Source organism: Tenrec ecaudatus, chromosome 17 (genome assembly GCF_050624435.1).
Source record: "Tenrec ecaudatus isolate mTenEca1 chromosome 17, mTenEca1.hap1, whole genome shotgun sequence".
NCBI classification, from domain to species: Eukaryota; Metazoa; Chordata; class Mammalia; order Afrosoricida; family Tenrecidae; genus Tenrec; species Tenrec ecaudatus.
In genome coordinates, this window is record NC_134546.1 from 18606840 (window position 1) to 18621820 (window position 14981).

The following is a 14981-nucleotide window of genomic DNA, read 5'->3' on the forward strand; positions in this document are numbered from 1 at the left end:
GTTTGACACCCCCAAAGTGATTGCGACCCACAGGTTGAGAACTGCTGTGGTAGGGTGTTAACCCAAGGAACATTTTTAAATGATTAGTTGCCATTGACATCATTGACAGGAGGCAGCTTGGATTCAATAAATGTGTGCTGTCTGCATTCTGTAGGTTAGTTATTCCTGATCTAATTATTTAAACTTTCCCCATAACTCTCTTTATCTAAGAGTTGTTTTTAATTAGGGAGGGATCATTGTTCTTAATACCAGGCTTTTGTACGGAGAGCCTTTTTTCTAATGATTTTATTGGGAGCTCATACTTTTATCACAATCCATATATACATCAATTGTGTAAAGTACATTTGTACATTCATTGCCCTCATCATTCTTAAAACATTTGCCCTCCACTTAAGCCCCTGGCATCAGCTCCTCATTTTTCCCCTCCCCACCTGCTTCCCCCTCCCTCATGAACCTTTGATAATTTATAAATTATTTTGTCATAACACTGTCCAACATCTTCCTTCACCCACTTTTCTGTTGTCTGTGCCCCAGGGAGGAGGTTATATGTTGATCCCTGTAATCGGTTCCCCCTTTCTACCCCACCCTCCTTCTACCCTCCCAGTATTGCCACTCTCACCACTGGTCCTGAAGGGATCATCTATCCTGGATTCCCTGTGTTTCCGGTTCCTATCTGTACCAGTGTACATCCTCTGGTCTAGCCAGATTTGTAAGGTAGAATTTGAATCGTGATGGAGAGGAGGGTGGGTGAGGGGAGGAAGCATTTAGGAACTAGAAGAAAGTTGTATGTTTCATCATTGCTACACTGTACCTTGACTGGCTTGTCTCTTCCCCGTGACCCTTCCATAAGGGGATGTCCAGTTGCCTACAGAATGGCTTTGGGTCCTCACTCTGCACTCCCCCTCATTCTCAGTGATATGATTTTTTTGTTCTTTGATGCTTGATAACTGATCCCTTCGGCACCTCGTGATCACACAGGCTGGGGTGCTTCTTCCATGTGGGCTTTGTTGTTGTATCTTTTGATAGCCTACCATCAGCTTTTTTTACATTTGCTTATGCACCCTCTTTGTCTTCAGCGATTGTATCAGGAAGGTGAGCATCATAGAATGCCAGTTTAATAGAACTAAGTATTCTTGCATTGAGGGAGTATTTGAGTGGAGGCCCAATGTCCTGCTACCTTAATACTAAACCTATAAATATATGTACATATATCTATTTCTTCATCACCATATATAAATATATTTACATATGTACATGCCTGTATTTAGACCTCTATAAATGCCCTTTACCTCCTAGCTCTTCTATTTCCTTTGACTTTCCTCTTATCCCACTATCATGCTCAGCCTTCATTTGGGTTTCAGTAATTCCTCTCAGTTACATTACCTTTGGTCACACCTTACCAGGCCTCCTACACCCTCCCCACCACCGATTTGGATCATGTTGTTCCCTTGTCCCTGAGTTTGTTAACACCACTTTCTTTCCCCCCACCTCCTCCTCTCCCATGTCTCCCCAGAACTGTCGGTCCCATTGTTTTCTTCTCCAGATTGTTCATCCAGCCTATCTTATTTTGACAGACCTGCAGAGATAATAATATGCAAAAAAACAAGACAGAGCAAAACCAAGCGACTTAAGAAAACAAAACAACAAAAAGCCAATGACAAAAAACAGTACAAAAGAAAAGCTTGTAGTTAGTTCAAGGACTGTTTGTTGGCCTTTAGGAGTCTTTTCCGGTAGAGTCTGATGGGGTGCCAAGCCAAGGCTCCAAAGTCTATTTTTAGTATTCCCTGGGGACTTTGTTGCTCTGTTCCCCTCGCTGTTCTGTTCCACACCCTTAGTGATTTGCCTCGGTGTGGTGTCTCCAATGTTGTCCCCTGTAGGGCTATGGGTCAGTGAGGGATGTCAGGTCTCATAGTGGGGCTGGCCATGTGGTCTTTTCTGTGGATTGGCTGCTCTGAGCCAGAATATCGTCCTCAAAGGCTTGGTGGGCCAGATGTGCTCCACTCTCAATTCCTCCACCTTCATTTGCTCCCGTGTGCTCTGATCAGACATGTCCCTCTCCCTGAGCTGCAGCTTCAGTGCTGTCCTCTGAAATAAATTCTTCTGGGGGGAGGGCCAGGTGCCCACGTAGTTGGGATTAGGGCCGGCCCCTCAGACAGATAGCCTTATTTTTGAAAGTGACTTCCATAATTGTAAAATCTGAGTGGATGTTTTCACTGGATTCACCAGGGACCAGAGGAAGACCAAGAGGCAGAATCTGAGTTAACGGTAACGCAGTTGAAGGAATTACGTAAGCAACAACAACTGCTGTTGGAAAAGAAGATGTTAGGAGAAGACTCAGATGAAGAGGAGGATCCGGACGCCACCGAAGCACAGAGGAATCCGAGTAGTCAGGATGATGAAATCGGCTGCACCTGGGGAATGGGTAAGAGATTGCACTTGCTGCCAGAGGTTAACATTTTAGATTTACTACTTACGTCCCCTGACAGGTATTTCATATCACTTTTCATAATTCCAGCAGATAGGGCAAGTGTATCTTTCTGTAAAATAAAAACTGATTTTGAAGGATGGCTGTTCAGAGGTAAGAATATTAAAAGGGAGATAACGGCCCTAATGCACAGTTGCAAAGACAAGAACCCTATTAAGAAAGCATTTGTTAAGTACTGGTTAAAAACACGCAAAAGAAGAAAATATATAGGGTCAATTTGAGCAGTTCCTCTGCGCGCATACAGGGAGGTCATTTTACTTTTGAAAACAAATGGCTCAATAGAGGCTCATTACAATGAGACGTAAGGAGAAGAAGAGACAGTAGAAAGTAACTGTGGGCCTACTTCAACAGGAATGATTGAAATCGCCTCCCTTTCTGAGATCCACTGACATTAGGCTACTGGGTGGTTTCTGTGGCCCACAATCATTTGAAATGCCCCCAAAATAAGTTCTCTGCAGGAGAAAAACTTTAAATGGCTGCCTGGTTATCATAGTGGTCCCAGAGGGGGACAGTCAAATACCTTTTCTTTCCCTCTGGCTTTGGGTGTGTCGTCAGACTGGGTCGTGGCCTCTGTGAATGTTGGTGTACACTCCGGAATCTTCCCATTCCTGTTGCTCGGTTCTTTCAGCGACGCCAAGCAGACGCTAGGAGCGTAAGTTCCTCCCCCATGCTGCATTAAGGTTTCAGAGAAAGGCGCCGTCGCTGAGGACCTCAGCCTGTTCTGTCTACTCGGGTAGACATTGGCCACACGTGATTTTCAAGCACTTGAGATGTTGGTACTGCATATACTCATGTATAAGTCGAGTTTTTCAGCACGTTTTATGTAGTTTTTGTGGTAAAATTAGGTGCCTTGGCAGGTATTCGGGTTGGCCTATACTCGAGTATATTTGGTAATCCAAATAGGTGCTATCAGTGTAAAATGCACACTGATTTTGAAAGATGTATAGTAAAAAAAGAATGTGCAATATCATATTCATAACATGACATACAGCTTTCATGTTTCTATTGGGCAGCACTGACTTAGATCTTCATAAAACTACCAATTTAGAAGCAGAAGGGTCTTGAGTCAGACTGAGGAGACGAAAAGTAGCCGTCGAAGCGAACCTTGCGAGTGAGCCTTAGGAACCGTGTTCAGGGCAGGGGAGGATGGTTTTAAGGTGCTGCTTGTCCTGGCCCGCAGGACATCTACAACGTGAACAACTGAAAGAGGGACTGGGAATGAAGATGGGCAAGGGCGCGAGAAATGGAGGCAAGACAAGAATCTGATCAAGCCTCATTTATTGAGTTGAGAGCAGAGGTTTAAATAGCCATCGAGGGGCTGGCACCATTACGTCACATGTAACATAGGGTACAGCTGAGGTAGCCAATAGTCGTGCATCTTTAAACAAGGAAGGGGTGGCGGGCAACTGATCAAACAGGTAAGTATGCTAATGAAGCATTCCTGGTGAGCCTGGGGGGAGATGCCATCAGGCATGTATTGACCAATGAGCATAGCAGCTGCTAGTGAAAGATCACCAATCCTAGCAAGGGTCAGGGCAGCCACCCTCTGGCGGGAAAGGAACAAAGGGCAGAAAAACCTCTGGGCAGTTTGTATGGCGAGAGTAGATTCATGGCTAAAATCCAGGGTGGGGATACGCGCAGCTCCCGACAGGTGCTGAGTAGGCCGGCTCCGTGGCAGATAAGGGTAGTACTGGGACATGACTGGGCACAGGGCGTTCGGCCGCAGTGTGAGGTGATGAGAATGCCAGACTGAGGAGCTCAGGTTGGCTTTGTGCTATAGAAAAAGTGATAATTGGGGGGAATAAATTGCCTTGAAAACAAGTAATAACTTGTTACATGCCTTCGAAAGCCTGGAGCGTTCTAGATTGCGGTGGTTTGCTTGTGGGCTTTCCCCTCCGCCCTTCCTTGAAGCCCCTTCTTTGCATCACTAATAACGTTCTTCATGCAGCTTGAAGGATCGCAGTCACCATACCGATTACCTCTTTAGATTTTTATACTTCTGTTATTGAATACCTATCTTTCCGTTCTTCCCTGTTTCCTATAGGAGAAGATGCTATCGAGGATGAGGCTGAAGAGAACCCCATTGTCCTAGAATTTCAGCAGGAAAGGGAGGCCTTTTATATAAAGGATCCCAAAAAGGCTCTCCAAGGGTTTTTTGACCGAGAAGGTATGTCAGCAGATTCTGGTTTTGCCGGGACCTGAGCAGTACAGTTTTTAGGTTGCGCGCTACCCTTAGGATGCTCTATGTACCTGCTCACCAATCTGCTCGAGTTTTGGCTGTGTGGCCAGTTGCTTCGGAGTCCTGGTGGTGTAGTGGCAACCAGTTGGGCTGCTAACTTCACAGTCAGCAGTTCGAAACCACCAGTTGCTCCACGGGAGAAATATAGAGCTTTCTACTCCCGTAAGAGTCACAGGCCTGGAAACTCACAGTTCCACCCTGCCCTGTAGGTTGTGATGAGTCGGCATCAACTTAAAGCAGTGAGTTTGGTTTTGGTTGGTCATTTGCTTCAGGTTTCCTTTTTTTTAAAGACAAGTTAATATTTAAAAATTTTAAATTTCAATTGCTTCTCAGCCTTTTGGCTAAGATCAAGGGTAAAAATTTTAAATTTCTACTCTGGTCAGTGTTGATAAATGTAACACATATAAGCAAAAACCTCTTAGAAGTCCTCAATTAAAATCATTTTATTGGGGGCTATTACAATTCTTACCACAATCCATACATACATCAATTGTGTTAAGCACATTGTACCTCAATAATTTTTAAGAATGTAAAGAGATTCTAAGACCAAAAGTTTGAGAACCTCAGATTTTTTTTTTAATTGTAAAAATACTAGTAGTCGTTCTTCCTGTCTCAGGAGAAAAGAAGTACGCTTTCTCTGTGTAAAACGTTCCCACAGAGGCTTGCTTCGGTCGAGACGCGTTGACAGAGCATCCGTGGGCGGCTCTGCAGAGGAGGTTCAATGGGATCTCCTTTACAATTTATGCTTCTACAAGCGGCCCACCACCCTCTGTCCCGATGTCCGACTGGAAGCTTGCGTGTGGCTCGATGCACAAGCCATGCCACCGACATTTCAGCACCGTCGGGGCTAGCCATGGCAGATCGGTTTCAACATAGCTTCCAGACTGAGACTAGTTCTAAAAAGCAGCCCATGAGGACTGTATGGGTCACAGCAGAATCCTGTTGACCATAGTGCTAGGAGAGGGGCCCTAGGTTAGAAGGCAATCGAAATGCAATGTGGCCACAACCATGGGATGGCGCCGACCCCCGATCCCGACGACGGCACAGAGCCCGGCGACGCTTTCTACTTTTGTGCGTGGGGTCGCCGTGAGTTGGGACCAACTCAACAGCCATCAGCAATGACGAAAAACAGGCAACCGGGAGAAACGAGCCACAGACGCCCTCTGGGGCCAGTGTCAGGAGGCTCGTTGACGTCCGTCTTTAGTGGGGTCTTTGAAGAGTTAGGATCCGTCATTGGCTGCTAGTTTTTCTGGTTTTTGCTATTTACCCAGGACTTTGGAAATCATCGAGTGTTAAAAGAAAAGCTGCTTTGGGTTATAAATATTTTACTCCTTCTGAAATCTTGGGTGGAGGGGACCTGGAAATCAGTAACCTAGTTGATGATGCGAAATTCTGCTATAAAACGTTTGATAGAGCTGATGCCAGGGCTCAAGCAGAAAGCAAAGGTTTCTTGAGAACGATGACGGCAGCAAATGTGCAAATGTGCTGACACGATGGATGGATGGATGGATTGGGATAAGCATTGTACGAGCCGCCAATAAAATGATTTTTTAAAAGTTTTGATAATCCAGTGGACATTTGGGCTTTAATGTATTTTCTTTTCTCTGCCTCGAAGTCATCTTAATTTATTACCAGATCATGATCCCTAAAAGTGAGAAGTAAAATGCTCTGAAATCCAATAATTCGCTGTGGTATGGGAACCACTGTTGGTATTTAACCTTTGCTCTTTTCTCTCTGTCTCGACTGGTAGCTAAACCTGTTGTGTCCATCTTTCTGCCACAGGAGAAGAATTAGAATATGAGTTCGATGAACAGGGGCACAGCACCTGGCTCTGCAGGGTGAGGTGCGTTCTTTTCCATGCGTGACCGACTCCAGGCTCAATCTGTGCTTTTAGACAACAGTTTGAGTACTAAGCTAAGTCTTTAATTTTAAGCTAGTCTTGATTTGGGGCGTTGGTATTTGAGTAACACTAAAATTATTCCATGGGCAGAAGATAAGGTGAAAGAAAAGATTAAAGTCCAACTTTTGCAGAATAGAAGAAAATGAATCGAGAGATTGAAAAGTTAGTTTAAAAAAGATCATAGCCTATTTGTTGCCTTTATGAGAATTTCTTGAAGATTTAGCCAAGCTGTGATTCTCTCCAAACCAATGTAGGTTACCCGTGGATGATTCAACTGGAAAACAGCTCATGGCCGAGGCCCTTCACTCAGGAAAGAAAAAGGAAGCCATGATCCAGTGCTCCCTGGAAGCTTGTCGGATCCTGGACACTTTGGGATTGCTGCGTCAGGAGGCAGGTCAGCATATGGAAAGACTTTTTTTCTTTAAAAATTAAAAGAGAAAATGAAAAGAAATTTAACATAAAACCTCTTTATAGACGGAAAATGTAAATTGCACAGAATTCCAAGAAGTGAAAAAACGTTCAGTCTCAGCACCTTCAGGTAGCCGTTTTTTTGTATTTGCTCATTTTCTGCACATATAGGAACATACATGTGTAGGAATAAATTCATTTTATTAAAAAATAATTTTATTGGGGGCTCTTGCAGCTCTTCTCACAATCCATACACACATTGAGTCAAGCACATTTGTACATTGTTGCCATCACCCTTTACAAAACATTGTCTTTCTACTTGAGCCCTTGGTATCAGCGCCTCCTTTTTCCTTGTCTGCCTTCCCACCCTCATGAACCCTCGGTAATTTAGAAATTATTTTCACTTTTATATCTCACACCATCCACTGTCTCCCTTCACCCACGTTTCTGTCGTTTGTCCCCTGAGGTGGGGTGGGGTGTTGTATGTCAATCATTGCAATCAGTTCTCCCTTTCTCTTCCTCTTCTCCCCACCTTCCACTTACCCTCATGGTATCGCTACTCTCATTATTTGTCCTGAGGGGTTTATCTGCAGGACTAAATTCTTTAACAAATGATAAACATTCAGACAAAAACATGTAGGCCTGTCATTTTTATTTCTCTATGACTAACTTTTTTAACACAAGTATGTATCCTGGTATTGTTCCTATCAATGTATGAACTTTATTTAAAAACAAAACAATGTCTATACCATAATTTATTAGGCTTTATTCTAAAGTTAATTTTTTGTTTTTACACAGTAACATGTAGTTAAAAATGAGCAAAAACAAATACCTTTCGTAGTCCTCATCCATAGAGTCTACAATTTTCGTCTCTTTCAGTTATATCCTCAGGCATTTACAAATACTCATATTTCCAAAAAAATAGATACTACTGTATTCCAAGTCATTAACTTGAAGCGTTGCCTATTGGTTCATTAAATTTATATTTAGCACTTACATTATGATGTTAGGCAACTAGTAGCCCTAGTCAAATAATTTTATTTGCCTTAGAGCTAGTAATAGTTTTGTTGCTGTGTCTTGGTTTCCTTGCCGCTCTTACTCGTTCTTCTCTTGCACCTGAATAGCTGTCTGGTTTCTAACATGGCTAGTCACACTGACCACTTTATCAGGTTCAACGTCTCTGCTGCAGAATGTGGTTTTCCTCCTTTTAGGGCCTAGTGCCCTCTCGACCTGCTGCCAGACAGACTGTCATCCTGGGGCTTGACTCTGCTGCGGTCCTTCTTGGTATTTCCTTTGCTTTTCTCCTGGTTTGGGTTTTCTGTTTCTTGATTCTTATATTCTCAGTGTTCTTACCTTATTCTAGTTTGGTGTGGGACAGCTCTTTCTGTCGTTTTAACAGGCCAAAACGCTGGTGTATGAAGAGAGAGCATGCATTTTTAGTGGTGTTCCCTTTGTCCTCAAGACTGCAACTGAGCCGTCATGCCCCTGCTGTGCGTCTAGTTGCATCCGTGTTTGCTGGGCATTTGGGGTCCTCTGATCTGGGACCTCCTGACAGTTGCATTCACGCAATTATGTCATTGATTGTGCCATCTTGTTTCCTGCACTTATGTTAGAATTGTTAAGATATTAGACCTCAGGGTCAGAGCATCTACGTTTCTTCTCTTTATCTTTTTTTCTAACTCCCCCTCTTTTTGTTCCCTTCTGAGAAATTTTTTGCGACTTTATCTTTTGGCCTTTTAATTTTGCTATCAAAATTCAGGCCTTTTTATTTCCTTGAATATTCTTTTTTTTATGTGATAGCCCCTTATTCTTTTTCAGATTACAGAGCGCTCCTCTCATCTCTCTGCTAGTCTGCTTTCTCTGCGTTGCCCTTTTCTTTTTGTTTGTTTTGGGTTTTTTTTAGACGTCTCTGAAGTATCATGTAATCTTTAGTTGTGCGCTCCTATTTGGAGACTGAAAACTGATGGGCAGCTTGGAATACATAGGTGGGGCTGATTGACTCGATGCCAGCAAGCCTTCTGGAGGGTCTTTTGTGGAAGAATGCTACACTTGCTGTAAGGGTCTGTCGGTTGTTCTCCTTCTGTCAGTCATCTTCTCTGAAGAGCACTGTCTAATTCTCCTGCGGAGAAGAGCACTGGCTGCCAGCACTGGTAGAGCTGTCGGGTAGGAGAGGTCCGGGCAAGTGCTCAGCACGCAGCCATTTTCAGGGCAGGACAGTTTCTTGAATATAGTGTTCATGCCCTAACCACTGTCCAGAGACTCTGGTCTACCTTTCTAGAGATTAGCCTCTGGGTTTCCATGGTAGCTGGGAAGGAGGTGAGTCAGAGGAGGATCTGTTACTCAGCCAGCTTTAATTAAGTCCTCTTATTTCTTGGTTTCTGTGAATCCTGCCGTGTAATCAGATTGGTTCTCTACTTTCCCCACTAGTGGTTTGGGAGTCCTCTCTTTTATTTTATTTTTCAATGGATTTATTGGCATATAATTCTCATATCATACAATTCAATAGTTCAGTCACATCAAGAAGAGTTGTACAGACATTCCCATGATCAGCTTTATAGCATTTTCTTCATTCTTGTCCTCATCATTATTAACTCCCCCTTTCTCCGCAACCAGGGAACCATTAATCTATAGACTTGCCTGTCCTGAATTTCATATGTAGAAAACATTAAAAGACAGACACTATCAAGAATAACCAAGTCAAACAGATAAAAACCTCAATTAAAAAGAAAGCAGAAAATATTAAAGACTAGAACAAATTTAAATGGGTCAGAAAGAAGATAAAATGAAAAGATATTGCATCTTGACCTTACTGCGTTGGCTGTAATCGGCTTTAACAGGGCTCGTCACATCCCTCCACTACCACCTGGAGGGTCACCAGAGGCTTCATCTACGTGGGGTCCTTGCGAAGGGATTTGGGGCTTCCACTATCATCCACGGCCTCTCATAAACCAGGTGTTCTCAACGGGAGCCCCGATGCCTCCTTTCAATGTGGATTATACTGCTTGTATTCCATGGGCTGGAGTGCTCCTGTCGTGTGGGTGCTCACGCAGATGACCGCTTGTTTGAAAACAAGCCTGTTCGACCCCAGGTGCTAGTCTTTCTGATAACCAGGCACCATCTGGTTTCTTCATCACATCTTCCTGAGGGTGAGCATCAAGCAGGCCATGTCATAAGAACTAGCTGTTCCGAGATTGGGCTAGAATTAAGTGCAAGCCCAAATCCATCCTTTCATCTATGGTTCATCTGTGTCTCTGGTTCGCCTTAGACACATTATTGTCATTTTATGCTAGAGAGAACATGGTCCGGCATCCCCCTCGGGGCATCATGGGAGTCCTCTCTTTTAGTTCTGCCAAGTTCATTTCCACTCTTCTGTCTCCTTTCTAACTTTCAACAATTTAGTGTTGCTGTGCTCTTTCCTAAGGAGCCTTGGTGTCATAGCAGGTTAGGGCTGCTAACCACCTGTCAGCAGGTTGAAACCAGCCATTCAGGGCCTTCTACTCCTGTAGAGCGTTGCCATCGCTCTTGGACCTACAGGGACAGGTCTTCCCTATCCTGTGGGGTCGCTGTAGGTCAGAACCGACTCGATGGCAGTGAGTTTCATTTCTTTGTGAATTAGTGTCTCTTTACTACCATGGAGTTTGGTGAGAAAGCAAATTAGATATGCATGTTTGCTGTACCATCTTAACCTAGATATTATCAGACTTATATTCATAAAAGACTAAAAAAAAAAAGGCTATTTGGGTTGCAAATCAGAAAAACTCAAGCCAGGAGGAAAGGTGATGGTTCTCTCTGCTGTGACGAATAGCTCACAAGGCTGAAGGAAGAATGGCATGAAGCAGGACCTCAAGTTATGTCACAAGGACGCAGTACTTCTGAATCCCAGAACTGCTATCACCAGGATACATGGGTGTCTCTTGCTCTCTGCTCAATACATTTTTTCTTTCTTTCACGTTTTACTGTGAATTGGATAAGTGTTTACAGAGCAGATCATCGGTCATTGTTGTTTTTGTTTGTTTCAATATTCATATGCACTTTCTTTTCTCTCATTCATTGCAGTTCCCCCAGTGTGCCACCACTTTCCCCATTTCTGTGTTGCTTGTCTTCAGTTTTCTTTCTTTCTTAACCCTTCTTAATGTTGACCTTGGCCACATGCTACCTTCTGATGTGAAATGGCTGTTATTCTAAGGTGTGCTACCTGGCTGGTGCGCCCTTGTTTTTCTCATGCCCGCAGCCATCAAGTGGTTCTGACTCGGGGCAACCTGTGTATGTTTCTGAGGCTTTAAATCTGTATGGAAGCAGGCGGCCTCTTCTTTGTTCTGAGCAGTAGCTGGTGGGTTTGAACTGCCAGTCCTGTGGTGAGTCTTCCAGTGTTTCCCCAACAGTACCACCAAGATCCCCGTTGTTCCCTTAAAGACTGAAAATTAGGGGGCGCGAGGGGAAAAAAAAAAGAGGACCTGATGCAAAGGGCTTAAGTGGAGAGCAAATGCTTTGAGAATGATTGGGGCAGGGAATGTATGGATGTGCTTTATACAATTGATGTATGTATATGTATGGATTGTGATAAGAGTTGTATGAGTCCCTAATAAAATGTAAAAAAAGAAAAGAGGAGAAAAAAAGAGAAAATGATTAGGGCAAAGAATGTACAGCTGTGCTTTATACAATTGATGTATGTATATGTATGGACTGTGATAAGAGTTGTATGAGCCCCTAATAAAATGTTTTTTAAAAAAAGACTGAAAATTAAGCCACAGAGCTGAGTTCACTTCCAGACCTGCAGCGTGACTAGGGCTGCAGTCTTGAGGATCTCACCACTCTCTGTGTGACCAGTAAGCTTCGTCTCTTTTATGATTTTGAGTTTTGTACGGCATTTTTCTCCCACTCTTTCCAAGACCTAATGTGATCCCTTCTCAGAGCAGTTGGTAGTGGTAGCTGGGCACGATCTAGTTCTTTTGATGTCGGGGCTGCAGGATAGATGTTTTCGTGGTCCCGTCATCTATTAGACTTACTGTTTCCCTATGCCTTCTGATTTTCAACACATCTTTCCTCTAGACAGGGAAAGGGCAGTATTTATGTCTCAAACGTAGATTAGTTCTTAATCTACACAGTAAAGCTGATTCCTTGCAGTCCTGTATTTTTATCCTCCCACTTTGAAAAGCTCCTTGGAAAGGGAGTCTCTTTTTCTTATATCTGAATTAGAGATCGAAGGGGAGACCTTCCTAAATCAGATAGAACGGTCAGAGAGTTTCTGAGAGGATGGAGTATGGTGGAGAAAAAATTAATAAAAACGACGGTCTCTTCTTGATTGACTTTCTGGATCTTCACTGTTAGAAACAATGCTGAACTTGATATCCGTGGGATAAATTTAGAAGTGAAATTGTTAGATCGTCGCATCTTTTTATAAATACTTTTATTGGAGGCTCTCACATCTCTTTATCACAATCCGTACATACATCCAGTGTGCCAAGCACATTTGCACATATGCCACCATCATTTTCAAAGCATTCTCTTCCCACCTGAGCCTGATATCAGCACCTCATTTCTTTCCCCTCTCTCCCCCACCCACCCTCCCTCACGAACCCTTGATAAGTTATAGATTATTTTTTCCATATCTTACATTGTCCTCCATCACCCCTCACCCACTTTTATTTGTCCCCCTGGGAGGGGGTTCTAGATTGATCCTCCTTTCTCCCCCTACCCTCCCCTAATCCTCCTGGTATCTCTACTCTCCTTGTTGGCCCTGAGGGGTTCATCTAGCCTGGATTCCCTGTGTTGTGGGCTCTTATCTGTAGCAGTGTGCTTGCTCTAGTCTAATCGGATTTGTAAGGTAGAATTGAGGTCATGATAGTGGGGAGAAGGAAGCACCAAAGAGCTACAGGAAAGTTGTGTCTTTCATCGATGCTGTACTGCACCCCGACTGTCTAATCTCTTCCCTGTGATCCCTCTGTGAGGATGCCCAATTGTCTACAGATAGGCATTGGGTCACCACTCCATGACCCCTCCCCGTTCACCTTGGGGATGGTTTTATTGTGGGTCTTAGATGCCTGGTACCTGATCATTGCATTTTTAATCATCTCAAATGTTGATCACTTGGATCTGCTCCTTTTATTATTTTCAGATTTTCTTCTGGATCATTGACCTGTTTCTCTTTTTCTCATTGATTTTTAAGAGAGCCTTTTGCTCGTGAGATAAATGAGCTCTTTCTTTACATATATAATTTAGCAGTTTCTTGACTCTTAGATCATGGTTGGTGATTTTCATTGGCTTTAATTACTTGCTCTTAAAGCATCTGATCTCTTTAACCCATTGAATTGTGTGCCATGTGAATGATATGTCAATAAAGCCGTTAGAACAGCGAAGCTGCTCTCAGGGTCACTTCGTTCGCTCCCTCCTAGTATCTCGGAAAAGGAAGGCCAAGAACTGGGAGGACGCAGACTTTTACGACAGTGACGATGACACGTTCCTGGACCGCACTGGCCTCGTGGAGAAGAAGCGTCTCAGCCGAATGAAGAAGGCTGGGAAGATTGATGAGAAGCCAGAGACCTTTGAATCACTGGTAAGTTTTACTTTTAGAAGTAGTTTGGGTAGTTAAATCTTTGTTATAAAACTATGCATTATTTAAATCTATTTTATGATAACCAGAACTTTTAAAAAGTAGTGGCATTGAAATTTGGTCCCAGATTACACTTTTACATGATCTGCAAAATTAATGGAAACCAACAACCAGTTTTCTCCAACTGGTCGGATAAAATTCAGCTTGCTGCTAGCGATTCTCCTTAGGTTTATACTGATTCTTCAGGTTTATATTGACCCTTCAGAGGTGACTCCAAAAGAGATGAAATTGACTTTAGGCTTCTGGCAGTCAAGAGGAGGCGAAGAAATTTGAGGAGTATAGTGAGTAATAGACTCACTATTTTAAATTATATGTTTGCATATGCTTACATTGTATTTAATATTCAGAACTTAAAACATATCCACAATTGATCCTTTGATTCGTCCATGAAAAATGCCTTAAGCCCTCTTCCTGTCGAATAGAATGTGAGTTCTACACTCATTCCATTGAATTCTAAGTTCTTCAGCTCTGACTTTAAATGTAATTTAGTTGTAGAATTCACTTAGCAAGTGGAAAGTGCTAGCTTCATAAGGAACAAACTTAGCTGAAGCCCTGCACGGCTCTCTGGACTTCTGTTCTGCACGAAGAGAAGCCGTTGGTAACTGTTGCTTTGGGCATTACAGGTTGCAAAGTTAAGCGACGCCGAAAAGGAGCTCTCTGAGATCTCGGAGCGACTGAAAGCCTCGAGCAGAGGTAAGACGGGGGGGTGGGTGGGGTGGGGGGGTGTCGCTTCCACAGCGTTCACTGAGCGCCGTGACACTGGGCTCCATCAGCCAGGAAGACGGAGAATGCAGCATATGGAGCCAATGAACTGTCTCGAAGAAGAAGAATGCCATTTCAGAGCCGAGAGCGCTCTCAATAATTTGATGTCTGGGCTCTAGTAGACCCAACGCGATTCGCGCTCACAGCCACGGCCTGCGTCTTCTGTCAGCATCAGCGATGCCCTCTGTTCAGCTCTGAGCGGCAGGGGCTGTCCTGTGGGGCTCATTTAAGACGATGTACATGTACAAGGCCCCCTTTTCAAACACGTCTCATGCCTTCCTTGCGCAGCTCAGTCAGAGTCACCGTCTCAGGACTCCTTGGACGCGTTCATGTCGGAGATGAAGTCGGGGAGTGCCTTGGATGGTGTGTCCCGGAAGAAACTTCACCTGAGGACTTTCGAACTGCGGAAAGAGCAGCAGAGACTTAAAGGGTTGATAAAAATTGTAAAGCCAGCAGAGATCCCAGAACTGAAAAAGTAAGTCCCACGCTCTGCTTGGAGTTTTAATGAAGCCCGAGTTGTTATTATTCGTAGATAATTCGTGGTATGTGACATACAACATTGGGCGATTTAATGTTT

General features: G+C 43.6%; 1 protein-coding gene across 4 annotated transcripts in view; it reads left to right on the forward strand.

Moving 5' to 3' along the window:
• The window catches only part of SLC4A1AP (solute carrier family 4 member 1 adaptor protein), a 35660-nt gene that overhangs the window by 2689 nt on the left and 17990 nt on the right, over nt 1-14981 (forward strand). For all 4 annotated transcript variants that reach the window (XM_075535291.1, XM_075535289.1, XM_075535292.1 and 1 more), the window contains exons 2-8: nt 2227-2422; nt 4530-4652; nt 6507-6567; nt 6879-7018; nt 13425-13585; nt 14266-14335; nt 14693-14879. In XM_075535291.1, the coding sequence (XP_075391406.1) occupies nt 2227-2422; nt 4530-4652; nt 6507-6567; nt 6879-7018; nt 13425-13585; nt 14266-14335; nt 14693-14879 (938 nt within the window). The remainder of the gene's footprint in view (nt 1-2226; nt 2423-4529; nt 4653-6506; nt 6568-6878; nt 7019-13424; nt 13586-14265; nt 14336-14692; nt 14880-14981) is intronic.